The sequence below is a fragment of the Lynx rufus genome, unplaced genomic scaffold (assembly GCF_022079265.1).
Source record: "Lynx rufus isolate CCGP_SWC_20201006 ecotype Redwood Valley unplaced genomic scaffold, mLynRuf1.p SCAF_4, whole genome shotgun sequence".
Lineage (NCBI taxonomy): Eukaryota > Metazoa > Chordata > Mammalia > Carnivora > Felidae > Lynx > Lynx rufus.
In genome coordinates, this window is record NW_025814856.1 from 57,791,573 (window position 1) to 57,819,059 (window position 27,487).

At 42.2% G+C, this 27,487-nt stretch overlaps 2 protein-coding genes across 3 annotated transcripts in view; one reads left to right on the forward strand and one right to left on the reverse strand.

The window, feature by feature from the left end:
• Nucleotides 1–8,813, reverse strand: part of KBTBD12 (kelch repeat and BTB domain containing 12) — a 69,469-nt gene extending 60,656 nt beyond the window's left edge. The window contains exons 1-3 of the mRNA XM_047094697.1: nt 7,635–8,813; nt 3,951–4,221; nt 1,707–1,857 (exon numbers count right to left, since the gene is read on the reverse strand). Of these exons, the coding sequence (XP_046950653.1) occupies nt 1,707–1,857; nt 3,951–4,221; nt 7,635–8,704 (1,492 nt within the window). The 5' untranslated portion in view covers nt 8,705–8,813. The remainder of the gene's footprint in view (nt 1–1,706; nt 1,858–3,950; nt 4,222–7,634) is intronic.
• The window catches only part of MGLL (monoglyceride lipase), a 250,118-nt gene that overhangs the window by 33,268 nt on the left and 189,363 nt on the right, over nt 1–27,487 (forward strand). Inside the window, exon 2 of one of the 2 annotated variants that reach the window (XM_047094694.1) lies at nt 21,178–21,286. The exons of the other annotated variant lie outside the window; for it this stretch is intronic. The gene's annotated coding sequence lies outside the window, so the exon portion shown is untranslated. The remainder of the gene's footprint in view (nt 1–21,177; nt 21,287–27,487) is intronic. 2 annotated transcript variants of the gene reach the window in all.

Here is a 27,487-nt window from a genome sequence, read left to right on the forward strand (position 1 = left end):
TGCATGGTTTCTCACTACTTATTACTATTCTCGATTCTCTACTATAGGCCTTTGTAACTGGCTCCCAACTTACCTGTAAACTGTCTATCTCCTGGTAGGCTCATTTACTCACTCTCCTTCCATTCTCTATTCTTACTACCTTCATTCTCACCTCCAAACCTCTGCTTATGCTTTCTCCCTACTCGTTTTCTTTCCTGCCCCTCCACATGATCTCTCTTCCCGGGTGGGCTCTTTTCTCTCCTCACCTACCCAAATCTTACGGGTCCTTTAACATCTACCTCCTTTCATTCAGCTGTGGACATTTGTTCGTGCCAAGAAGCATAAGCTCCAAAATTTGTCTCTAAGGTTCCTTTTCCCCATCTAACTTACCCAAAAAACAAACAAAAATTTACATTTTTATCCCACATCTAGCCTAGCTGTGGCTCCACACTAGGGGAAATCTCATTTTTGTTCAGTTGATACATCACTTTTATCCCTCTTTTGACTGCCTCCAACTCTAATATAATTAGGAGATCGGCCCTTCCCTCCCCGGAGTTATATATCTGTCCTAGGCAATCTATTCTAGTTTAGATATGGTCTCTTCTGGGCCTATGACACAGCATATGGTTATTACCAAGTAACAGATATATTTCCAGAGGAAAAACTTGATTATAATTACGAGTCTCATAACTGAGGTAGTTGTAAATTATGTTGCATAATGTTCTTAAAATTATAAAACTATTAATATTTGAGTGCATTAATTATTTTGCTTCATGCTGTGCAGGCAGCCAAGAGATAATGGCTTCCTTTTAGCAAAAAAAAAAAAAAAAAAAAAAAAAAAAAAGCTATTCAAATGCTTGGTTTGCTCTGAGCCCATATCTCGTGTTTTTTCTTTGCCATCTCTTTGGTACCCATCACCTTCCCTGTGTTTTTTCCAGTTAGTCATCAATGTGGATGAGATGACATAAACAATACTGGCATACTTATCAGTTTACCAGCCAAGTCCGCTTCCTTGTCCCAGTCTCACCCTTTCCCACACAGGAGCAGGACAGTGGGAGAGGGAGAGGAAGTGATGGAATCTGCTTAGAAGAGCCAAGGACATAATAAAAGAGGAAAAAACAAGAAGTGAAGGAGAGGGGAAACTTAGGAGATGTTCTAGAATTTCTACCCACTTTAGTGGGTATGAACCAGTCTTACACCATTCCCTACTGGTTAGGACAAGACCACACATATTTAGGACATAAGAAAAAAAATGCATTCAGATGAGAATTATTTGATAATACCTCTACAGGAATTTGGTAGGTGAGGCAAAATGAAGAGGGTTGGCATAACTGGTGTCCTACCTATAGTGGCTGAATCTTCTATAAGCAGAGACAATCAAGGTTGCTAAAACCCACATTTCATCAACTAAAGGTGGCCAAAGGCTTATTCCCGTTTCAAAATATTTTAGTTGATAGTATATATAAAGATGTATCACTACTGTTCTTGCATTCCAAGGGACCTGAAAATTCCATACACATAATTTTGCTTTCAATAAGTCAGTGGACTTTCATTTAATCTTATCTGACTGCACTAGAAAAACAAGAAACAAAAGAACATTTTTGGCTAGTTATAGATACATCTGAACTGGGATGCAAGAGGAAGGAAGAATATGTCATTTTTACTGAGGTGAACTGCTCAGGAAAATAAAAGTAGTTATACTCTTTTAGCAATCTGCTTCTTCTTACCCAAAACATAAATCTCACTGTTGACTACGGCTGTACTGAATCGGTACTTAGAGAACTTCATGGGCGCCCGCTCTGTCCATTGATCTTGGCTGGGGTCATACTGCAACAGTCGGTTGCTTAGTCGATCTGGTTCTTCATCAGGAAGATCCATCTGTGTGAAATATGACAGCCGATGTAATAACATACCATTTAGAAATCTCTGTGAGTGCATGAGTGCAATTAATCAAAGCAGACAGCCAAGGAGATGAATAGAAGTTAGCTGTTGTGACTCACACTCACAAACACACCAGATCCCGTGACTTGGGGTGATGAGGACTCTGTCAATGTCAGAGGAATTTATGTTCTGTAATAATGGAGCTAGGGTGTCGGCCTACAGCAAACAATCTGTGATCTTAGCAATGAGACAAGATAGCATTTTTTAGAAAATGAAGTGATGGCAGAGCCTTCAAAATGAAACCAAACTTTCTTGAACAGTATTTAAAGTGTAATTTTATTTCCACAAACGTTATTGGGCTAGAGTTTAATAATATTTGCAAGAGACTAATTTTAATAATTCATAAGGCATTTTTCTTTTTAATATTTTTCTAATCCAAATGGAATGAAATTATAAAAACGTTTTAGTGTTTTAATCATTAGAGTATTTTTACACTATAATTACGACCTATATGGGAATGGTCTGAACTCAATTTTTAAGATTTATGGATTAATATAAATTATTTGCAGTTATTTTAATGTATTTATTTACATACATTTTTAATGACTAGAAACAGTAAAAATTGAACTGTTTATTCTTACACGCAAGAATATGGCTTCCCCTAATCATAAACTTTAGGTGAAGTGATGTGTTTTGTCTTCAATGTGTCAAGAACTTTTATGGCCTCAGTCTAAGGATGCTTAAATGGCTTTTGTTTTGGATGCAGGTGTTTGATATAGAAATAATTGCCATACTTATGAAAGTTGTAATTAATTTAATTACTTTAAATCCACCAGAGGTTATGATCACTGTGATACAATCACGAACCCACGTGAGCTTGCAGTTTAATGCTCTGTAGTTACAGCCCTGCAAATGCTTTTGTTATACGGTAAATATTCATGTGCCATTTGTGTGAAGATGTTATACAGGAACATTGTTGACTTTACTGTTTTAATTTTCCTTCTCATTTTTAAGTATTTGATCTTTATTTTAGTGGGAAGAAAACCAAAGAAAAGCTTCTATGTTGTCTTTGGAGCTTATTCATGCAATATTAACTATAAAATGGATAGCTCTGAAAAGCTTAACTACACATAATCAGTCAGGTCTCGGCTACTAGCTGTGATTAAATCTGTACTGCTTCTTGACGCACAGCACAAATTTCACGAAGCATTAAATGCGGAGTTTAAGTTTTCAAAACAGGTATGATAAATGGCAAAATCCAAGCTCGTGAAATGAATGCAAAAAGCATCAGTTTGATCACAAGGCGAATTTCCAAAACAAGAAATCCTACAGGCTGAAAGAGGTTGACTTTTTGATATGAGGATGGACAGTGAGCTACAGAGAAGAGTTTTTACAAGGAAGACCCGCAGGCCAAGGCAGAAGGCAGCTGGCATGTTACTGCTGTGAGAGCTCGGGGCACTGGGAGGGACGGCCACGGAGAGAAGGAAGGGCCGCTGTGGTCACACTCTACTGACTTTGCCATCTCGGCGTGTATCTCCTCGCAGGGCTTTACCGCAAACGGTATCCTGGTTTCTCTATCTGCTGGTGCCCAGCAAAGACATGAAGTGTTTCCAATGACAATATACTTTTGTGGCAATGATCGTACCATCACAGGTTGGGTATTCTGGCTTCCTGGTTAGAGTAAGAGCTTTATATTTAGAAGAGACCTCAGAGTTAGTTGGCCTCGGCTCACACAACTATTGAGCAGACAGAAGCGGCATGAAGATCCAGCTTCTCTGCCTCTAACTTAGATGCTCCCCACAGATAATTCCTCAGCATAAGCATCTTTCATAATTAGCAAGAATGGGAAGGATTATAAAGAGCATAGCATGAATACTGAATGAAGTCATATCTATGAATAACACACTTTAAAATTCATTCCCCTAAAATGCTTTAACACTTTACAATCTTAAGTTTAATATTCTATAAAGTAAAAGGCATTTTACCCAAATATAAGTCATGCTTTTTTAGTGTTCCACGAGTACATTTTTCAACACAGCAACCAGACGCGGCACAGCCATGCCAGTTAGGGATGCAGGAAATTTCTTAACCTGAGGGGTCCAGCCTCCGATCACGTAAAGTTTATTATTCACCGTGACTACGGCATGGCACGCCAACTGCAGTGGGAGGGGAGACACCCTTCTCCAACTGTCCCGTTCTACTGAGTACTTATCGACACAGTTTGTGATGAGATACTGGTTTTTAACTTTCATCTGTCCTCCTATAACATAGAGGTCATTACAGACACAGCCCAGAGCGTAGAGCTCTCGAAATTCAGCTGTGCATAACTTCTCCCAAAACTGGTTCCCTCTGTCATGAAACCTGCCAATTAAGAGAGAGAACCTGGGATTAGTGTTAACTGGAACACAACTTACCCGAGAAACATACTTAAGTTTCTTTTCCAGCTACAAACAACATGATCTGGGTCCTACTATTGGTATGAGGAAGACACATTAATATAAGATAGTAATACAGGTTTGTGCTTCTTTTTTTTGGCAAGGGTTGATGAACAGACTCTAATGTGCATAGAAACAATTAACCGTATCTCTCTGCCGAATTTATTTATTTTGGTAGTTATTATTTATTGATTAATTTAGTTTAAATTCAAGTTAGTTAACATACAGTGTCGTCTTGGCTTCAGGAGTAGAATTTTAGAAAATATACTGACAAAGTATAGGTGATAGCTTTCATTTCCTAGTTCCGGGAAAGCAAATCAAGAATAGGAAGGCTTTCAGAAAATCCTTTGTAATTTTACTAGAAAGGAGGAATAAGTAAAAATGAAAAAATGGCACAATGTATTAGTCTGTGGAGTAGAAGTCTCACTTTAATACCATATTCAAGCAAGCAGCTTTCCAGCAAACTCAAAATACCTCAATTCAGAGATTTTTAATGGGACAATGTATGCTATGCAGAATTTTAAGGATTCTTCTTGTAGTGCTAACTGGCTGAGAACAGAGTCAAGAGCACCTGTAGGTGTCTGATATTTAGCATCTACTTTAATGCTCTGGGTATGCTAATTTCCGTAATTTCTTCCACGAATAAGTGTATCTGTCTGAGAAGGGTTTGGGGTGGTAGAGACACCAGGATATTGGTTTCTCAATATCTCCTAGAGTCTGACACTTTGATTGTGTGTGTGTGTGTGTGTGTGTGTGTGGCGCATTATAGAGTCACTAAATATATGATCTTGTGGGTATCCTTTGTCTTGCCTCTTGATAATAGGAAGTCTGTATTCTCCAATCATGATTTGGGACACGCAGTCTAAGATGGACAAAAGTACTCATGGGGACAGTGAGGTGTGAAATTAGATCTGTCCCAGGAAATCCAGAATGCATTCTGGAATTCAAAACTAAAACAAAACCAGGAAAATGTGGAAAATAAGAAAAGTTATTCTGTTTGGAAACAAATGAAGAAACTATGAGTGTTCTATACAGAGGACAGTTTTAAAGTACAGACTACTTATTTTGCATCAAACATTTGACAGTTAATAGGATTATAGGAGTTTTCCCCAGCAGTTCTGGGCCAATTCTTATATTCTTCCCCAGAGATAACTGCTTACTTAGGGCTTGACAGGGAAGTTGGAAGATTACATTCCTTTCCTAGAGGGCATGTCTGGTTTGTCACAATCTGAATGCAGAAGCTTAATGCTAGTTGTTGTCTATGCAATTCTAGGTAGGACACCGGTCCCTTGAATCACAGTTGGAATTTTCACCAGTACTTTTAATTGTATTGGGTTTTAGAAGAGGAAGGAGGGCTAGGTGTCACGGATGGGGGAATACTGAAGTAAAGCCAATTTATTAGTATATCAATAGGACTAAAAGAATGGGGTTTTGGCTTACTGAGACATGGTTTAAGAGAACAAGCCAAGGATGAAATATGTCCCATGAGGGTTGGGAAGTACACATTTTCTGGGCAAGCTTGCTAATCTGATTTTTGTTTTGATACTTTAAAATGAAAATGGGGAGGAGAAAAGGACCAGATAAAAGTACAAAACGTATTATTAAGAGAAATGGATAGAACATAAAAAGACTGACAAAAGAGGTTCAGCATTCACAGAGGTTGATAGTGTAAAGACAGCCCTTATATCCTCAGCTGTTTGTATAACTGAAGTATGAGGGAGAGTTAAAGAAGATGGAAAGGTAGATTTTTTTTTTTTTTTTTGAAGAAATGACCTACTAGGGGCACCTTGGCAGTTCAGTCGGTTAAGCGTCCGACTCTTGATTTTAGCTCAGGTCATGATCTCATGGTTCATGAGATCGAGCCCTGCATCAGGCTTTGTGCTGACAGTGCGGGGCCTGCTTGGGATTCTCTCTCTTCCCCTCTCTCTCTGTCCCTCCCCTTGCTCGTTCTCTGTCTCTCTCAAAATAATAAAGTATACTTAAAACAAATAATGACAGAACTGCAGCCCGTCTTGATGAGGAAGCAAAGTAGCAATCTAAAGAACCCAAGGTACCTGTACAAGAGGCTCTACGATGAAAAGAGGGACACCGAGGGATCTGATAGCCCGGCTCTGTAGTCTATACCTGATTATTCTGAGGAAGACTGTTCTTGCTGCCCAGGGACATGCTTGGTCCCCATGGGCATAGGGCCAGGTCACTCACCCAGGGCTCTGCAGTCCCTCCCCTATCACTACTAGGGGAGATGATGGTAAAAAAGGGACAGGCCTACAGTTCAAAAGAGATGATGGAGTGTTAAGAGATGACAGAAAAATAATAGACCTCTTAATTCTTCCTCCCAACTTTGCCATGAAGAGGAACTACTTTCTCACTGAAAAGTCTGAACAAACCCTCGTAAGAGGGAACTGAGAGGGGAAGGATACTGAAGGAGAGCTTTTCTACCTAGTATTTATTCTAGGTGCCTATTTCTCACTTACCCAGTTAGCTGAAGACCTGAATGCTCACTGAAGACTTGCTGAATAAACAGTAAACAGACACATCCTCCTCACATACAAGACCTATGCTACCTCTTAGCAGACACTCGTTCCTTTTATGATTCTAGGATTTGAAGCATTCTTAGACCACAAACATTTTACACTATTGGAGGTTTAGGAAAGATCTACAAATTAAGAATACAGAGTGAAAACTGATAGATAATTAGTAATTTTTGGTTAAGAAAAAAAATTACTTGTTCCTCTGAATTATGAATTAGAAAATCAGCTCAAAGGAATCAATAAACTTTTCTTCTTGTTAAGTTGTATCAACAAGCTCTTCAAAACCTAATCAATTACACACTTTTTTTTTTAAGTTTATTATTTATTTTTGAGAGAGAGAGAGAGAGAATGAGTTCAAGGGCCAGAGAGAGAGGGAGAGAGAATCCAAAGCAGGCTCTGAGCTGTCAGCACAGAGCCTGATGTGGGGCTGGAACCCACAAACCATGAGATCATGCATGACCTGAGCCAAGTCAGACACTTAACCAACTGAGCCACCCATGAGCCCCTCAATTACACCCTTTCTTTTGGATCAGAAATGAAAGCTAAGCATGAAAATATACAGCAGAGTCATAATATATATATTTACCTTATAGAAATCCAGCTGTATGCTCTTAACAAAAGGAGAAAAATAATTTTAGAATGTGGGTGATTTCATTATGAATGATATACATATGTAGAATATGAAATTACGGGGTAATTTTGACTACATGTAATTAAGATATGATCGCTCTTTGGGAAGTATTTCCTTCTACTGTTGCTAGGGTCAAGGTAATTAAAACCAATTTACAAATATTTGCTAGATACAAACCTATAGATTTCAACATTCTTGTTCTTTTGTCTAGCGAGTTTGGAGGCACTTGCTTCTCCGGCCACAATTACAGTGTTGTTTTCCGTGACGACACCAGCACACACGGTTCCCAAACCCTCTCCATACTTGGGAGATGAAATGAAATAGGTCTTCCGTGAAGCGGGATCATAACAAAAACTGGCCTCCCCATAGTTCCTGTGTCTTGACCTGATTCCTGAAGAATTGTTGCCAATGCAAAGCAAAAGACTAGTAGTCTCCATGCCATAACGAAGATTTAGAGAGTGCTGCTGGGGTGTCTTGATGGCTTTGAATGCGTTTTGAATGATGTCAATGCAAGCTGCATCACACAGAAGCATTGTGTTCCTTTTTAGGGCTTGTCTTAAAAAAGAAGGATTTATAAGTTCCAATCTGACCTGCTTCAAAAGCTCAACAAGATGTTCTGTGCGCAATTCTTGGTTATGATTTACCCATCTCAGGACTAAGTCCAGGATGCTCTCCTCCCTGGATATGTTCAAGTCATCCGACTTAATAAGCATCAGAAATTGGTGTGCTCCGATTTCTAGTATTTCTTCATGTAAGCTCACCTCAGCAAAGTGCTGATATAAATATTTCTTCGATTGATCGGATAAATCTTCAGCTCCAATCTGCTTTGCAAAATAATAGATACCTACACAGTTCGAGGCATCCATATGGTCCATCATGTATTTTTGACACACACTAAAGATTTCTTCCATCTGCATAAAGTAGGCAGCCATAGCTACGGTCTGTACATTGGCATTGTTGATCTCCAAAGCCGCATTGTACATGTAGTTCAATATCACTGACACACTTTCTGCTGTAATGTCATGAAGTATGACTTCCCTTTGAGTACATTCAAGCAGTCCACAAGTGAACATAGCTTTGAAATAGGGACTAAATGCAGCCAAGACCAGCCTGTGGCAAGGAAATTTCTCCCCTTCTGCTATGAGTACTACATCAATCATTTCTGCTAATTCCTTCATGTTCTTAACTTTATTCAGTAAATTCAAGCTATGTTGGTATTTTTCTTTTCCCTCAGCCTTGAACTCCATGATACACTTTTCAATGTTTCTAAGTAAGTCTTCTTTAAATTTAGCTTGGTTCTTGTGGGGCTATTTGCATGTCTGATTACTCACAAAGCAACAGAGATGTCCTGTAACACTCCTGAGGGAGAGAAAAGAATGTTTTCTTGTAAGAAAAAAATTCTCTGTAATTTAAATATGGAGCGTTAGTACTAAGAAGTATTTGTAAATAAATATTATCCATTCCAAACAGAGTTTAAGACAACCACTTTTGTGTCTAAAAATAATGCCATTGATTGCATAAACAGTAAATTATTAACTACTAACAACATTAACCTAATCAGCAGCAGAGGTTTTTCTAGGAGGGCTGGAAAGTCCTCCCTTCCAAGGTGAATGGAGAGAGAGGTGATAAGCTGGCATGTTTTGCAAATATATTTCCGGTTACCAAATACAGCTGGCCGGCAAGCAAAGGAGGCAGGGGCATCAGGTAGCCTTCTCTCTGAGGAGATGCATCATTGAAAATGTTATGTGCACCCTCCCAAAGAAACACACCCACATGTTTAATGGCCACAAAACCATAAAGGATGGCTGAGAAAAGAAGTCCATTAAAGTTCTGTGCAAACTTTTGCTACGGGGCAAACAACTCAAAACAGTGCTTTGCAAAGCACAACCAAATGTCTGCTGACCTGAGAATTTACAATACTTGAAACTTAGAACTAACTCATCCTAAACTTAGAAAGGACCCCAAAGCCGGCCTGTGTCTCTATCCCCACTCCTTGCTCAGCTTCTCTTGGTTCCTGACTTCCTCATGGCGTAGATGGACTCACTTCCGCCCTTAAAAAGCACTGGTCTAATCAGAAGTCTCTTTAAGCTCGTCTTCACCTTGCCCAGAGGAATGGTAACAGGGTATTTCAAGGGAGTTAAAGAGCTGTTTGGATTTAAAGAAGGGCATTCTAGAGTCAGCAACCCTCACGCAAAGTGCAGATCTCCAGGCCCCATCACCGTCTGTAGTTCTTACTTGGCTATTAGCTGTAAGCAATAAGAATAAATGATGGTAGGAAAGTCAGTGCTAGGAGTTAAGAGAGGAAGAGAGGTGATTATTTCAATCACGTGAAAGCATAATTTGTCAGCTATAGAGGTTGTAAATTTTCTACATTTCTGTAATCCTATCAAATCTCGATGAGATTTCTCCATCTCCATTCTCACTGTGTCTCAATGAGCAATGGCACTTGTTTCAGTGTTGAATGAAAGTTCATTTCAGGAGACAAGTGTTAGGCATGACAGGAATGTTTAAGTATGTAATGGCAACTATAAGACCTAAAAATCACTGCGCTGGAGTGTGTGGAATTATAACAACCAGCCAATCTAAGAGTCTGCACAGACTTCAAATGGGAATAAAACCCTCTTTGCCAGATTTTCCAGCATTAATGGCTCAGCTTGATTTCAATAAAAGCTTAAGGCTTTCTTTGTGAGGCCTTGCAGGTTAAAAGTGAACCTCTGCTTTTTACTTTCATTTGTTTTAGATTTTACAAAGAGAATCCAATTATCGGTAATTAGGAGGTCATCATATTTCTGAGCTCTCCTACACCACATTATGGGTAGCCCAAATAATATTACGTGGGCTTCTTTGTACATAAACACATCAATTCACTTTATAGATGGCAGCTGTTACCTTGAGCTGAAAACCAGAAAAGTTTCCTCATAAGGAAATTATTAGAAAATTTCTACTATTCCATCTGTAGGGATACATAAGAATCACTCAGAGGATAACCAATCCCAGTGCTGGAAAGCCAAGAGCAGTTTCCAGATAGGGTCACTAGATCTAGTATAATGCAGGCAGTTAAGACTCGTCAGTTTCTAAAGTGTTGACCTTGATGCTGCTAGGAAGAAATGAGATGCTGGGGACCCAAATATTATGACCATAACCCTAGGGTTTTGTATTTTTGAGGCAGGAACCAAACCACCCTTGTTGAATTTGGTGGCATAGGGCTATCTTAATAAAAACACAGGCAGCATTAGTTTCAAAGAGAGTTAAAAAATGGACTAACTAGTACAATATGTTTGTTTTCTTTATAAACATAGTAGTATCTTATAAATGACTTTACAGTGGACAATGTTGGGTTTCCCCCAGCATCCCAACCTGCCTTCTCTTGGAGTCAATGGGGTAGGGCCACTGTGACTGGTTCAGGGATGGTGTGAGACCTGAGGTTGGCTTCATCAGTGTGAAGCTCACGTCTCTGGTTCAATGGTTGGAGGTGTCCATGTGTCATATAGATGAGAGGTCTGGACTGGCTACAGCCACGTCTCCATAAGCCAGCATGAGGACAAAGCTAATACAGGGAAGAAGGCAGAGAATAGAGAGCGACAGGTTCGAAACATGCTGTACATCTGTATTTTTCAGGTTTCAGTGACAAACCATTTCCTTTACTGTTTACGCTAGTTTGAAGTGGGATTGCTGAACTGATACTCAAGAGTCCTTATGGTACAAGTGGCAGGTGCAAAAATATCAAGAAAAGGTTGCCTAAGATGCTTGCAGTTGTATATGTTGTAAAATTTCACTTTCGTTATGTTCTTATGTTTTCTATTATTACGTTGTCAAGTAAAAGAAAGATGGAAACTTCTAGCTATCTTCATTTCTTCATGACAGAAGACAACTATCACTAAGTCACTCTTCTGAGTTTACCTCTTCTCGTTAAATGGCCACAACATTTTACAGGTGCAGGAACGGAGTCTTGAACCCAGTTCCATCTGACTCCAAAGTCTGTACTCTTAACCATTTCCTCTTGTGCAAGTGCAGACAAACTAGGGCCACAAACTAAATATTTCAGGCTCTGTAGGCTCTAGGGTCTCTGCGCAGCTCAACTCTGCCATTGTAATGCAAAAGCAGCCAGAACTGATACATAAACAAAGGAGCCTGGCTGTGTGCCAGTGAAATGTTTTAGGGCTATTGAAACTTGAATTTCATATATTTTCATGTGTCACGAAACATTCTTCTGATTTCAAAAAAAAATTTTTTTAATGTTTATTTATTTTTGAGAGTTAGAGACAGAGCATGAGTCGGGGAGGGACAGAGAGAGAGGGGGAGACACAGAATCTGAAACAGGTTCCAGGCTCTAAGCTGTCAGCACAGAGCCTGACACAGGGAGGGCTCCAACTCTGGAACAGTGAGATCATGACCTAGGCCAAAGTTGGACGCTCAACAGACTGAACCACCCAGGCACCCTAACATTCTTCTGATTTTTAAAAGCTATTTAAAATTATAAAATCCATTCTTAGCTTATGGGCTATACAAAAACAGGCCACAGGTCAATGACTCTTGCTCTACTGTTATAAATAAATCCATTTTCTAGATCATGAGTAGGACAATATCCCATCTGGGTGCCTATTCTCCACTTCTCTGCTTAAACCCAGCTGGGGAGTTTTGAGAAGGGTAATGGTCAGATCCCTATTTCAAAATGATCATCTGATTTTTCCCAAGGTCCCCAAAGAGAAATCAATTTCTTGCATAAATACTTTATTTGGATGCAGCTTGTCTGCCCCAAACATTGGCTTCAACAACAACAAACACTTTTAAAACAAAAATAACTGTTACAAACACTATGAAGAAACATTTATGAATTTTTTAGATGCATGTAAATATTTAAGTACCCCCTCCTTCCAATTGCCTTTTACACACCTCCTGAAATATGCTCTAAATTTCTATGGATTTATAGACCAAATGAATTTGCTGATGGAAACCCTGAAAAATACCCAAGCAGTTAAACTCACCACCATATTTCAAAGACATTCTCAGCACTGTTTCCTGTATGTATAAGATGTAGAGAAGATACTGGCATTGCAGTGAGATGGCTTTGAAGGGACACCAGTCCTGCCTTTGCATCTGTTTGGATACTTGCTATAATCCTAAAATTATTTAACCTTTGAAAGCCTTGGTTTGTTCATCTGTATAATGGGCATAATGTACATAAATAAGGTAGTTAGGTTAGTTCTTGGCATCCAAGTGCTCAATAAATGGAAATTACTGTTATTTTATGGTAGTATAGCAGGGTGCAGCTCAGAGGCTAGAAACGTGGGCTTTGGCTGGGATTACTGAGGCCTGGGTTTGAATCCCTGCTCTACTATCTAGTGACATGAGCAAGTTTCTTAAGCCTCGTTCAGTCTTTTAACTGGAGATTAGCTTTGAGAATTATATAATAGTCGGGAGAATTAAATAAGGTCATGCATTTATAATATGTAATTTGCTTGGTAAAATCTGCTCGGTAAAGCTAAAGTAGGATATACCTGTACAAATAATTTTCTAATAATAACGATGTTTGGGTCCATATACAAACTGCTTGTGGGTACAGACACAGCTCATAAATAAAAGAGAGCTGACAGAAACTTTTTCTTGTAATGAGGGCAGAGAGGGCATTCTCCTTTCATCAGCAAAACAAAACTGTATAAATGTTCTCAATGATATCAATGGGAAGTTATTCTCTGCTCCAATTTATAGAAGACTGAACTGGTGCATTCATATTAATAGTACCCATAATAACAGAGAAAAATGAGTAGCAAAGATAAACACAAATCACAAGAATAATGCCTAATTACTCTGCAAATCCAAAATGCAGTTATACCCGTGTCCAGTATATTTAGTTTTGAGAGATGGACTGCTACAAATTTTAATGCAGCATAAAAATGTTAATTTAAACTGCCAATGATTTGCTTTTATGATGTTTGATTTTATAATCTTTACATTACCTTTTCCTAAATAACAAATGATACATGACCTTCTTCCATGTGAAGTCAAAACTAGTTTAAATTTAATAGTAGCACTGTTTGAAATGGCAAAACTTTGGAAATAACCGAAATATCGATTAACGTGAGAACGGTAGTACATTCCCTCAAGAGAATACTGCACAACATAAACAAAGAACTTCTCTGTGAGTTTGAAATTACATCAAAATAAAAAGTTAAAAATGTTGTATACATACAACTGTGGTGGAATATAAAGAAATGAAGGGTAATTATAAAACAGACCAAATTCAGGATAGGGTTGCCTTCAGGAAGTGCGAAGGAGGGGATACATTGGAGAATGGCATGGCACGTGTCACGGTGAGCACCGCATAATGTATGAAACTGTCCAATCTCTACGTTGTACACCTGAAACTATTATAACATTGTAGGTCAAATATACTTCAATAATAAGGATTAACAAAATTTCTCCTGAGCTTCTTTTCACTGCCAGCACTCCTTGTCCAAACATTATGAGGTCCTTCACAGTCTGGCATCTCCTAACCTTTCCTGCTTCATCTCCTGGCTTTCCTTCCTTATACTTCTCAATCTTTCAGTAGTACCGAACCACTAACAATTCTGATGCAACTTGTATCCTCTTCTGGGCTGCATGTCTCTAGGGATGTGTGGAGCATTTATCAAGCCCCTCCATGACTCTCATTTCCAGGATTTCCCTGGAAGATCCCTATTAAATTTTTGGCTAATTCTCTTGTCTGCTGCTATCCTGACCAAGACTAAAAGCTCAGCTTAGGAGAGATGCAGCCTTTCGCATTTGTCACTGTGAATGTGGGTTTCCCACCCTTCACTCCCAAACATGTCAGCCACCCCCCCCCCCCCGAGTCAAACAGAGATGCTAGTTTTCATAGGTAGCCCAATTTGGTAGAAGCATCGGGCTGAATCAAGTGGGGCGGGAAATTGGGGCAGCTCAGGAAAGAGGTGTGGAATAGCCTTCTCCCCCTTCCATCTGTTCCACCTGAAAAAATACAAGTGGCTCTTCAAAATTTAGCTCAGACATCGCTTCCTCCTTGCTCCTGCCTTGAACACAGTGATTGTTGCACTGTTGTTACTGCAATTTATTTATGCAATTGTCTGCCTCCCCTTTCAATAATGAGCACATTGAGGAAGGGAGCTCATGTTTTAATCATTTCCATATTCTTAACCTCTGTCCCCAATGATGCCTGGTGCATTAGAGTCGCTCAATTAAGGTCTCTGCAATTTTATGAATGTTTTGCTTAGTCCTAAATTGTAAGTTCATGATAACCTTTTATCCTTCTGGTTTTATATATATTATTAAACCACTACCTGGAAGATTTTGTTTCTACATTTAAAAGTTGTGCCTGATTCTTCAAGTTGCTAACCTATTGTCCAAGTCAAGCAAACAACCCAGAATCATTAACTTGATTTCCTTGCCTAGAACTTGATGCACTGTGACACCCACTTCTCACTTCTAATTTTGTTACCATGTGCTCTCAGGAATTTGGCCCCAATTTCTAGAGAACTGAAGCCGAGATCACAAATTACCTGCTCAAAGACTTTTTTTTTTTTTTTTTGCAAATTAATTGTCAACAGGCAAAACTGACACATTGCAGCATCTATTGAAAACAATGGAAGATATGGCAACAGTGGGACGGCCCTTCATTCCCATGGCGACAATGGGGTGCAGGACCTGAGTCGTCCGTTGCCACCTCTCAGATGGCACTTCTACTCTCAGGTCCGCAGCCCCCATTATCCTTTTATTGGGACTGGAGTGTCTGTCTTCATTTATAATTCTCCTCACGCTGTTGCCTTTCTCCTCCGGCCTTTTTAGTTATCCTACAGCCACTTATTTGTGACCCCTGGCTTTCACCATTCCACCCCCACACATTACTTTGCCTCAGCATCACAACAAAGTGCAGACACTGGTAGAAAATGGCTCAGAATACCCGCACCACCCTAAATGCACTGAGTCTCCCACTAGTAGGGAAAAACACCTGGTTCACTTAATAGCAATAATCCATCCCACACACTTGGGTGTTTAAGAACGGCCAGGCATATGAGTGATAAAGCTAAATAGGACATGTTTCCTTTTGGCTTTCCTTTGAGGAGTTCACAGTTTTGCGTTCTCTGGGCACTTTATACTTTTCAAAGTGCTTTAATGTGCATTATACAGTAGCTCATTAGTTCCTCTTAAGAATCACGTGGGGGGTGGGGGACGCAGGGCAATTATATTCCTGGCTTTCAAGTTAAGAGAGTTGCCTGGGGATACTTTTGATACTTACAGAAGCTTTTTAAAGTGCCAGGCACTATTCAAGGCTCTAGGCAGACAAGCAGGAACGGGAGAGACAGAAGTGTCCCTACCTTTACGGAGCTTGCAGTCTAGGGAGGGAGGCAAACAACGTAGATAATTCAGAGAATGATGCTGCCAGGACAATGGATGCTGTGACATTAAGGAGGGGAGAGACCCCTGGCTGGGCAAAGATGGTCTCGTTGGGAAGCGAATGCTGGGCTGAGCTGTGAAGGCAGTAGCTGGCCCCTAGGCCACCGGAGGGAAGCGCAGAAGGCCCCGCAAGTGCCAAGGGCCCGGAGGTTGTCCCCAAGTCCGGCCTGGCCCTTAGAGCTGAGACAAGGCGCTCGAGAGGCGCCCCTGTTTCCTCTGTCACCGTTACTTACTTACGAGCTGCCGCCCCCCCGGCTTGAGGCACGGCCCCCACTGGCTCCGCAGAGGCCGCAGCGATGGCGCCGCGACCTGGCCCTGTGGCCGCGTGGACCGAGCCAGATGGGCTGGGGCGGGGCGGCCGGCGGGCTTGCCCGGCAGGCACTGCCCAATATGGGCCTGTGCGGGGCCCAGCGATATAAATAGACGGCGCTGGGAGCCCCGGGGACCGACGGCCGGCACCCTGCGGAGGGGGAGGGGGGCGCTGGCAGCTCCTCTAAAGTGACAGGTGCCCGCCCTGGCGCTCGGGATGGGCCGCTCTGCGCCTGCGCGGGCCGTCCGCGAGGCTCCGCGACGGCAATCCGCTGGCCCCGCCTCGGGCCGCTCTGCGCCTGCGCGGGTCTTCCCGCGCCGGCCCGCGTGCCAGGGCGGCTGAAGGTCTGCCAGGACTGGGCGAGGTAAAGAGAATCCGGAGACAGAATTTTTATAAATGACACATCCCTTCGTTTAATCTCTTAAGAAAATGCAAAACGACCCAAATCCACTATGTGTGGGCTCACTGAATGTGGGTAGGGAGTAGGGTTGCCAGAAAAAATACCGGCTGCCCAGTTAACTGTAAATTTTAGATTCTCAACCAACAGTTTTTAAGTATATCTCCCAAATACTGCTTGTGGGTTTTGTTGTTCTTGTTCTTGTTTTGTGTTCTGTGCTTTTATTTGCTACATCTGGCAAGTCTACCTGGAGACCAGGAGCTCCGTGACCTTGGGCCTCAAGTGGGAGGTCCCCTAGAAGCCTGAGAAAAGACTCATTAGTTATGCCCAGGTTGGGGTAGTGCAGGAAGGAGGAATGTTCCCTGGAGGCTACTGTTAACAGAATATTTACTGTGTGGATAAGGCAGTAGTATGAGGTCAGCCAGTTGAGAACAAAACAAAATTTGTTTTTGGTGGTAATAACACAAAGTTGTTATCTTACACAAATTTATTTCTTGTAGTTCTGGAGGTCAGAAGTCCAAAATGGGTCTCTCTAAGAGCTAAAAGCAGTGTCCGCAGGGCTATACTTTTTTTTGGAGGGTCTAGGGGAGAATCTGTTTTCTTGGCTTTCCAGCTTCTATTAATTGTACTCATTCTCTCTGTAGCTCATGGCCCCTTCCTCTGTCTTCAAAGCCGGAAACAGAGTTGAGTGTTTCCCAGGTTGCACTTTGCACTAACTCTTCTGCATCTCTCCTCAGTTTTTTGTGTTTGTTTGTTTTTTACTTAAATTATGGTTGGTTAAATATGCATAAATGTTTCCATTTTAACTATTATTTATACATAAGTTTACATATATACATATATTATACAATACATATATACATATATTATACAATAAACATACATATAAATTTCACCATTTTAACTATTTTTAAGTGTGTAATTCCGTGGCATTAAATACATTCACAGTGGTGTGCAGCCATCTCCACTAGCCATTTCCAGAATTTTTTCATCAGAAAGAAAAAAAGTTTCCCAAGCAGAAACTCTATACCCATTAAACAGTAACTCCCCATTCTCACCCTTGCTCCCCTGCTCCCCTTCTCCCCCCCAGCACCTGGAGACCTCTATTACATTTTATGTCTCTATGAATTTGCCTATTTCAGGTACTTCATATAAATAGAATCATGCAGTATTTGTCCTTATGAGTCTGGCTTATTTCAGTTAGCATAATGTCCTCAAGGTTTATCCATGTAATAGCCTGTATCAGTATTTCATTCTTTTTAAAGTTGAATATTCCAGTGTGCATGTGTGTGTACATGTGCCATATTTAAAACAAAACACATTTCATGTTGGTAAGTAAAATTCCTTAAAACATTGTAGAAGCTCATGTCAATCCTTGCATGCATTTGTAGTTACATGTACGTATTATAGCTTTTTGATAAAACTCCTCTCTCTAGATCTCTTGACCTGATAGCCCCATTAGGTCCTTCTACACCTGATTCTATTCCTGCTTTTGGTTTTGTTTACCAGATGATTATGCTAAGCTAATGAATCTTTTTTAGCTTGCTCTGAAGACCCTGTTTGATTTCCTACGTGGTTATTTTATTTCATCTGTTTCATTGGTCTCTAGAGGAAGTGAGTCATGGTGTGAAGGGCTAGGGCTTCCGGTCCATCAAGAGGCTAAGTTGGAAGCTGGGCTCTCAGGGACTTTAGCTGATTTTCAGATGATTTTCCAGATGATTAATGAAGGACTAATATTATGAAATATACTGATTAACCAAAAATTTATTTTAAGGAACATACTTCTTGAATAGATTGCATGTAACTATTTACTCAGCAGTGACTTACTGCTTCATTTTCAGCCTTCAATTTCTTACAGTGTTGAGTTGCTTTCCAGTATTCCTTTGGGCATATTTTGCCATTTTGGTTTAATTTATTCCTCCTTAAGGCTAATCTACCAGTGTCTGGCTCTCTTTTATTGTGATTTGCCTCTGGGCAGCTTTTTCTTAGTAGAGAAGTCATTTTTTTTTAATTTTTTAATGTTTATTTATTTTTGAGAGAAAGAGAGAGAGACAGAGCATGAGTGGTGGAGGGGCAGAGAGAGAGGGGGAGATACAGAATCCAAAGCAGGCTCCAGGCTCTGAGCTATCAGCACAGAGCCCAACACAGGGCTTGAACTCTCAAACTGTGAGATCATGACCTGAGCCGAAGTCGGACGCCTAACCGACTGAGCCACCCAGGCACCCTGAGAAGTCACTTTTCTCCCTACATATCCAGTCCCATCCCATGACATCTCCACCTGTTAAAGGAAAAGTACATACATCTGAACTATTCCTGACACAGCACACTGTTCCTATCTTGAACTATATCTATAATTTCGCTCGATCAGTTCCTTGATTAGAGGAAACCATTCTTCTAAGTGAAAAAAATGAACAACCAACCTGATTATTTCAAACTTAATGTGTCCTCCAAAACAGCCTGCCACGGAATGATGAATGGGTACATACCAGTGTACCCGTTCATGGATCAGTTTTCTTTGCCTTTCCGTGTCTTCATTCTTACTTTCCTGCTGTAGTTCTTTTGCTGTATCTTCCTATCCGTGGAGTGATATTTTTGAAATATTACCTGTTTCTTCCCAACTCCTTCCTTCAGCATATATCCTTGTGATGCTTTGCTTCTCGATGCCATTTCAAAAAGTTAAAACTGCTCTAGGCTTATTGCCTCCTGTGGGTGGAGAAATCAGGACCTCAGAAAACCTAGAGGGAGGGAAATTAAAGAAACGCCGTCTTCTGATTCCAGAAGCCTAGGCTCTTTCAAGAAAGGAATGAGTTCTTAGAAGGAAACCTAAATTATGTTAATGGATCTTCTTCCCATACCCCTTTTCCCAACTGAGAAGCAGGGAGGTCTCTGGAGGAGAAGTTATAAAGAAGACCCATGCCCTGTTCCGCCGGACTAAGTGTGGGGAGGTTTGCGAGATCTGAGAAGACAGGGAACTGATGTCTCCTTCATTGAGAAGGGCTGTCGGGGGTCAGCCAGAACCCAAAGAGAGGAAATGACTCCATAGCTCTTTGATAGCAAGGGCTTAGGTAACCCTTCCAGAGACCTGCATATCCCCCAGGCCCCAGTGGTGGAGAGAGCCATTGAACCAGAGAGGCCCATGCAGACAGGTACATGGAGACTCTTGCAAGACCGAGGACCTAGGGGCAGTCGACCTCTCCATGGGTCAGTATAGATAGATGACAGATATGGAGCGTGGGAAGGCATGCCCCTTGGCCTGATTCTAGTGCATTGGTTAGACACCCCTGTGCCCCAGAACTTAGATGGGACTCTGGGGAAAGGGAAGGTTTGGCCATCCTGGGAGCATGGGAACTTCAACTAGAATGTGTTGGCACTAATAAAGTAGTGTTTGACCCATACTGTAGTTTGTGGACCGTAGCAACGGAGGGCTTGACATACACAAAGTCTGGTGCAGGAAAACGAGCAACAGCAGAAGTGGTTTGTCACCCTCTGAGGGATGGAATGCACAGAACCTCAAGATCGTTGTTTTTGTTTTGTTTTAAGTTGATTTATTTTTCCAGAGAAAGAGAGAGCATGCACACGAGCAGAGGAGGGGCAGATAGAGAGGGAGAGAGAATCCCAAGCAGGCTCCACACTCAGCGCAGAGCCCAGTGCAGGGCTTGATCCCGTGAACCATGAAATCATGACCTGAGCCAAAATCAAGCATCAGATGCTCAACCGACTGAGCCGTCCAGGAGCCCCTAGAGATTATACATTCAACTTTAGTTTTCGCGAGCAGCAAAGAGCAACTTGAAAGGGAGAGCTAAGAAACAGGACCCAGAGTTATCACTACCGTATCACACTGTTGACATAGGTCTTGTCTGTGGCTGGTTCCCTTCTCATCCCGAATGTTAGCCCCCTGAGGCCAGGCAGTAGGCCTGTCTCCTTCACTGGTGGATCCTCAGCACCTGAAAAAGTGTCTGGCACAAAGTTGGTGTTCAGTACTTATTTGTACAGTGAAGGAACACATGAGCGGGTCAGAGCAGTTGAGGTGCAGGTGGTGGAATTCAGTCTGGCTAGGTTGGGAGTGCCCCTGAATCGGGCTTGGATGTTAGAGCGCTGGGGTGGTGGGGTGGTGGAGGGCAGTGTGTCCCAGGGCAACAGTCAGAAGAAATGCTCCTGTCACCTGCTGCTCTGCCCCATGAGGGGACAGACTCAGAAACTTCCACAGCTTGCCTCACACTCTCCCTTGACACAGGACCTGGATTCACCTCGAGGTGACTCGACTCACCTCCACCTCCAAGTGTCCTGTGGGTGCCACTGATTGACAGAAGCCAGGTCACCTGTCCACACCCTGGCTTCGAGGCAGTCTAAGAAATGGAATTTTAAGAAAAAGGAATTTTGGGGCGCCTGGGTGGCTCCATCAGCTAAGCATCTGACTCTTGGTTTCGGCCCAGGTTGTGATCTCACAGTTCATGAGTTGAAGCCCTACATCGGGCTCTGTGCTGACAGCATAGAGCCTGCTTGGGATTTTCTCTCTCCTCTCTCTGCCCCTCCCCAACTCGTTCCCTCTCCCTCTCTCTCTCAAAATAAATAAACTTTACAAAAAATATTTTTTTTGTACTTTCCAGTTCTTATAGTTGGAGGGTTGGGACACATTTTGCCACACCTCCTCATCCTGAGGTCTGTGGGCTGTGAGGAACTTAGCCACCACCCCCGAGAGGGCCTAGAGGGCTGGAGGTAAGTGTGTGTGTGTGGGGGGTGGGGGGGACGGGGTATTCACCCCTGCAGCTTCAGGCTCAGCACCTGTAGGTGTGGGAGGGTGGGGTCCCGGGCAGTTGCCATCATCTTATTGTCTTTACTGGCTGTTTGGGTCTGAAGGACTCAGCGCATTGTTGCCTGTGGCTGTCACATGGTGCCATCCTATAGAACTTCACACTGTAGCAGGTGTATACACCTGTCATATTGTCCCATCAAGCCCACAAGCTCCCAGAGGCCAAGGGCTCTGTCCTGTTCACCTTTGTGGCACATTCACATGCCTGCCTCAGGCCCTCCAGAGAATAGATGGTCAGGGGATGTTTACTGATTGGGGTGACTGAGAGGTGAAGCTGGTAAGTGAGAGGAAAGTGGGGCTGGGGATGGGACACCCGGTATCCTAACCTGGCACTGCTTCTGAAGGCCTCATGGCCTCATGTAACACAGACTCTTGGAGGATAATAATAGGCAAAGTGATAATTCATCTGCCTCTCACAGATTATGTGGAAGATAAATGAGGAGAACTAACAGATGTGAACAAGGGCTTTCATAAACGATGAAGTGACTCCACGTCATTTTCCCTAATGAGGCAAGTGTTCTTAAATGGAAATTCCCTTCTCCAAAGATCTTGAAAATGAGACAGAAATCCATTTCTTCCCAATAATATTTATTGCATCCTGTCTTGAGGCAGAGATCGGACCGTATTTCTTTTGGAGGCTCTTCTGCTTTAAGAATCCATCACAGGGAAGCATGGGGAATGGAGTTAGCTACCTCCTAAGCCCTGCTTCCCCACTTCTGTGATGATAAACCATGCTCAGACAGTCCAGCCTTCAGCCTGCAGGTGTTCGAGGCTGCGCGCTAAATCTAATAGATTTGAGGGGTTTTGACAGGTGATGAACTTTCTGAAAGCCACATTTCCCTCTCTGTATCCCAATATTATTTCATTTTCCCCAGCAATGAAATCCTCAAATCCTGAGTATATGAATAATCAAATCTTGCTGTTTTAGGCAGACTCCTAAGTGGTTTCTTTTCTTTTTTTTTTTTTTATTTTTTTTTCAACGTTTATTTATTTTTGGGACACAGAGAGACAGAGCATGAACGGGGGAGGGGCAGAGAGAGAGGGAGACACAGAATCGGAAACAGGCTCCAGGCTCTGAGCCATCAGCCCAGAGCCTGACGCAGGGCTCGAACTCACGGACCGCGAGATCGTGACCTGGCTGAAGTCGGACGCTCAACCGACTGCACCACCCAGGCGCCCCTCCTAAGTGGTTTCTTAACACAAGCATGACCAATTGTGATTGTTGGTTCCATTATTATGCAGTGACCACTATTTATACCATGTGTAAGTTAAGGTCTATAGAGATTTAGCCACTCTAACAAAGAATTTGAATGATAGTTCCCTAAAGAAGAAGGAAGTTAATTTTTCTTTCGTGCCTAATTACAGGTAGTAAAGAAGCAAATAGGGCAGTGTGTTAGGCTGCAATAAACAGGGCTCAACATTTCATGGCTTAACATAATAGGAATTATCCTTTGCTTATGCAAAATTCTAGGCATGTATTCAGATCATCATGGTAGCTGTCTTTCGTCTAGTGGTTCCGGGACCCTGGCTGGTGGCAGCACTGCCGAGGGCCCCTGGGTGTTCATCTCCTGGCCAGCCAGAAGGGAAAGGATGAGGAAGAGGGTACATAGCAGGTTTGCGGATCAGGCCTCAGAGGGGCAACTCTCACACCTGTTCACATCCCCTTGGAAAGGATTTTGGCGCATAGCCATCTGTCACGGACCAACTGGAAGCGGAGACACTGAGTGCAAACCAGAACTTGTAAGAGCAGGACATTAGTTCCTCCAGATATTTGGAAGATGGAGTTCTGCGTTAGAACCATTTGGGAAATGCTGAGTTCCATGTCCCTTGTTGAAGAGTCAGAATGCAGGATGAAAGGTCCTGATGAATCCTGCAGTAAAGATGCAAAGCATTTCCTTAAGCGTTCTTGACTCTGGATCTACAGTGTGAATATGGGTCTGCGTATGATGCATGCTGAGACCCTGTGGGGCACACCTGGGAAACAGGACCTCAGGGTAAGTTAGGAATATGTCCAGATAGAAGCTGTACGTCGAGACAAAGGCAAGAACCAAGAGACACCCTTGGAAAGGGGGGAGATTCCAAGTGTTGGAGGGGTCAAGGCAAGGAGGTGGGAAGGAACTGGGAATGAAAGTAGCACAAACACCTCCCAGCCTCCCAGACCCGCTACAGACAGCTGTAAAGGAAATGACAGAGTGCTGTCGCTCCCAGAAGTCACGGCTGTCTCCTGCCTGGCGCTCTCACTGCTGGGGCTCTGACTCCATCCCCAGCAGGAGGTGGTGCCCTGATGTGTGGGTCTTGTGAGCCTTGCACTTTGCATAATGCCTCCTACCTGGTTCTCTTTTAATCCTTGCGCCATCCAGGAGCCTGTATGGGGAATGACAGGGTGGTGCCCCCTGCCGGTGAGGGAGCCGGCTGCGGAACCCCGCCCCCTAATTCTGTATCTGTTACACTAGCTGTCTCATCATCATCCTACTGATTATTCTCCCTTTGCAGCTTTAGATGGTCCCCAGGTGTGAGAAGAGGGTCTCATGTTGTCTTTCCCTGATAGAGTTGAACAGAGCAAGGCTTTGTGGCACTTTGCTAGAGATCCTCCCCCCCACCTCTACTGTTAGGGGTTGAATTGTGTCTCCCTAATTCATACGTGGGAGTCCTAACTCCCTGGCAACTCAGAATGTGACCTTATTTGAGATAGAGTCTATACAGAGGTAATCAAGTTAAATGAGGTCATTAGAGTGGGTCCTAATCCAATATGACTGGCATCCTTATCGAAAGGGGAGACTTGGACACAGGGAGGTAGCCCCGCGAAAGTGAAGACCACCATTGACAAGGCAAGGCAAGAGGGCTAAATAGACCCAGTTCACATTGACTGCTAGAGCACACAGTCTCTTCTAAATGTTCATAGCCCATCTATTTGAAGATTCATTCCAGGATTTCCCCGAGGATCAAGTTCATCAGTCCGTAATGATCCTCACCCACTTTGTATAGACCCTGCTAAACAGACCCTGCCCTGTGTGCCCTCAGAAGGAACCTGCTGCCCCTGCCATCACCTTAATCTTGGACTACTAGCCCCCAGCACTGTGAGAAGGTAAATTTCTGCTGTTTAAGCCACTCATATGTGGTACTTTGTTACAGCAGCCCTGGGAGACTAATTTTCCACCTCCGCCCCAAGCAGGTTGTGTGTATATTGTGAGTAGTGGTGGTCAGGTTGCTGTAAAAATGCTCTCTGGGGTTTTTTGTCTTCTTATCCATGAAGGTATTATGGACAACTTAGTCAAAAACTTCGCCTACGTAGGGATACACTGTGCTGGTGATCATTTCTTTAATTTACTTTGGAAAGGAAAATGAGGTTAGCTTGACCTAATTTGCATATATATATTTATTTATTTATTTTTGTGGGGGAGTTCACATTGACTGCTAGAGCACACAGTCTCTTCTAAATGTTCATAACCCATCTATTTGAATATTCATTCCAGGATTTCCCCGAGGATCAAGTTCATCAATCCATGATGATCCTCATCCACTTTGGATCAATTGCAACACTTGCCTATCAGGAGACTTACCAGCTCTGAGTTCCTTTAGGTGGTTGGATTCTCTCGTCCTACTGGCTCTCCTGTCTTGGGGACCCTTCTCTTTCTCCTCTCATTTTGAAAGAATTTCAAACGTACAAAACCATTTCAAGAATATTACAATAAATTCTCAATGTATCTTTCACCTAGGTTCACCAGTTACTAACTTTTTGCCACACTTACTTTCTCTCTCTCTCTCTGTGTATGTATATGTAATATATATATTTATGATCTATATATGTATATATATGTATTTATATACTTATAATTTATATATATATACATATTTAATTTTACTTTTATTTCACATATATTGTGTTCTGAATATTTGAGAGTAAACTCCAGATATTGTGACCCATTACCCTTAAACACATACACATAATTTTAAGAACAGGAATACTATTTTACATATCCATGGTGTGATTGATTTTCAAAATCAGGAAGTTTAATGTCAATAACAAAACTTTTATTGTACCTACAATCTGTACTAACTTTATGCCTAAGCCCTCATATCACCCCTTATACAATTTTCACAGTGCATTTGTTGTCATATCTTTTCTCCTTCCTTTAATCTGCTTCTGCAGAAGCAGAACATTTCCTCAGCTTTCCTTTGCCTTTCATGACCTTGACCGTTTTGAAAAGTTCAGGGCAGTTATTTCATAGAGTCATTCCAGTTTGGGTATGTCTAATGTTTTCTCCTGCTCAGACTCCAGTTGTGCATTTTGCCATATATAGGTTTCATTTTAAGACCATTCCCTTCCTAGGGCACCTGGGTGGCTCAGTTGGTTAAGCCTCCCACTTTGGCTCGGGTCACGATCTTGCAGTTCGTACCCCATGTCGGGCTCTGTGCTGACAGCTTGGAGCCTGGAGCCTGCTTCAGATTCTGTGTCTCCCTCTCTCTCTCTGCCCCTCCTCAGCTCATGCTCTGTCTCTCTCTCAAAAAGAAACAGACATTTAAAAAAATTAAAAACAAAAAAGACCATTCTCTTTACTGAGGAAGATTTGAAGAAAAATAATAGTTGCGTGTAGTAGTTCTTTCTTCTATTATTAATCTGTTTTCACGACTTTTCCCTTATTCCAGAACTTCCCCTCCTTTGTTCTCATTGCCAACATGGTTGTAAAAGTCTTTTGTGATGCCATTAACAATTTTCACTGAAATCAAACCAAATAAAGTCTCCATCTTCATGACTTCATGTTGGAGGTACAAAGTGGTTTTGCTTTCCCTGTCTGGGTTTGAATCCTCATTCTATTATTCCTCTGTTGCCTCTTCTTGGACAAGTTTTCCTAACATCCTTGAACTTGAGTTTCCACACATATAAAAATGGTGAATTTAAGCACTCAGCTTGCAAGACTATTGAACTGAAGAAGGTAACACAGGAAGTGACAAGCACATGGCACATAGTATGTGTAAAATGCTATTTCTGATTTTCCTTTCCTTCCTTCTCCTGGCTGCAGGTGATGCCTTGTATCTATCCCTGGTGTAGTATATGCCCTCACGCACCACCAAGACCCCCCATTCAGCTCAGAACTACATTCCACTGACTGAGTGCTGGCTGCTGAGGACCCATAGCTCAGTCCCCTCCAGAGGAGGTTTCCCCCCTCCCTAAGGGCAGCGATTGGTTGTTGAGGGTATACAAAGGCCCTCAGTTTAGGACAGATCTGAAGAGCCTTCCCAGACCCAGAGCTTCCCATGGGTTACTTGTCTTTCAAGAGGCAGCCTCTGACCTTAGATTTAAATTTAGGTCATTCATTTTGGGAAAAAAAGTTACTGAAAAATATACCTATTATAAATATTCAATCAATACAGAAAAGTTCAAAGGAGTGAGTAAAACTCACCCAAACTCCCAATAGTTTTGTGTCTTTCCATCCATCAAGATGCATGTGTGTGTGAGAGTGTGGGCAGTGCATTTTATACAAATGAGATTATGCACTACGTGCTATGCTATAATCATGCCAGAGACTGCTGGTCTTTCCATATCCAGCCTCTTCTCCTCCTATAGTAATGTCATTTAGGCACATGACTTCCTGGAATAAAGATGTCGTCTCCCAGTCTCCCTGGCCGCTGGGTACAGTCATATGACTTACTTCTGGCCAATGGCACGTGAAAGATAATGAGGTGGGCAACTTCTGGGTCAGGTCCTCAAGGAGGAAGGGACATGGCTGCCTCTTGTCCCTTTTTCCTTCCAACTGATGACAGTATAAAGGGCTTTTAGCAAAAACCAGCAGACCCCGTTATGTCTCGATGGACTTAACATTTTATATATTGAAGGGAGCCTGGGTGGCTCAGTCGGTTGAGTGTCTGACTCTTGAATTCAGCTCAGGTCATGATCCCGGGGTCATTGGACTGAGCACCATGTTGGGCTGCATGCTCAGTGTGAAGCCTGCTTGGGATTCTCTCTCTCCATCTCTCTCTGCCTTTCCCCCACTCACGCATGTCCTCTCTCTCTCTCTAAATAAAAAAATAATAATAATTAAAAAAAGGTTATATGTTAACTTCATTTTGTTTTGGTAGTTGAGGTTTAGATCTGGTGTGGGAACCAA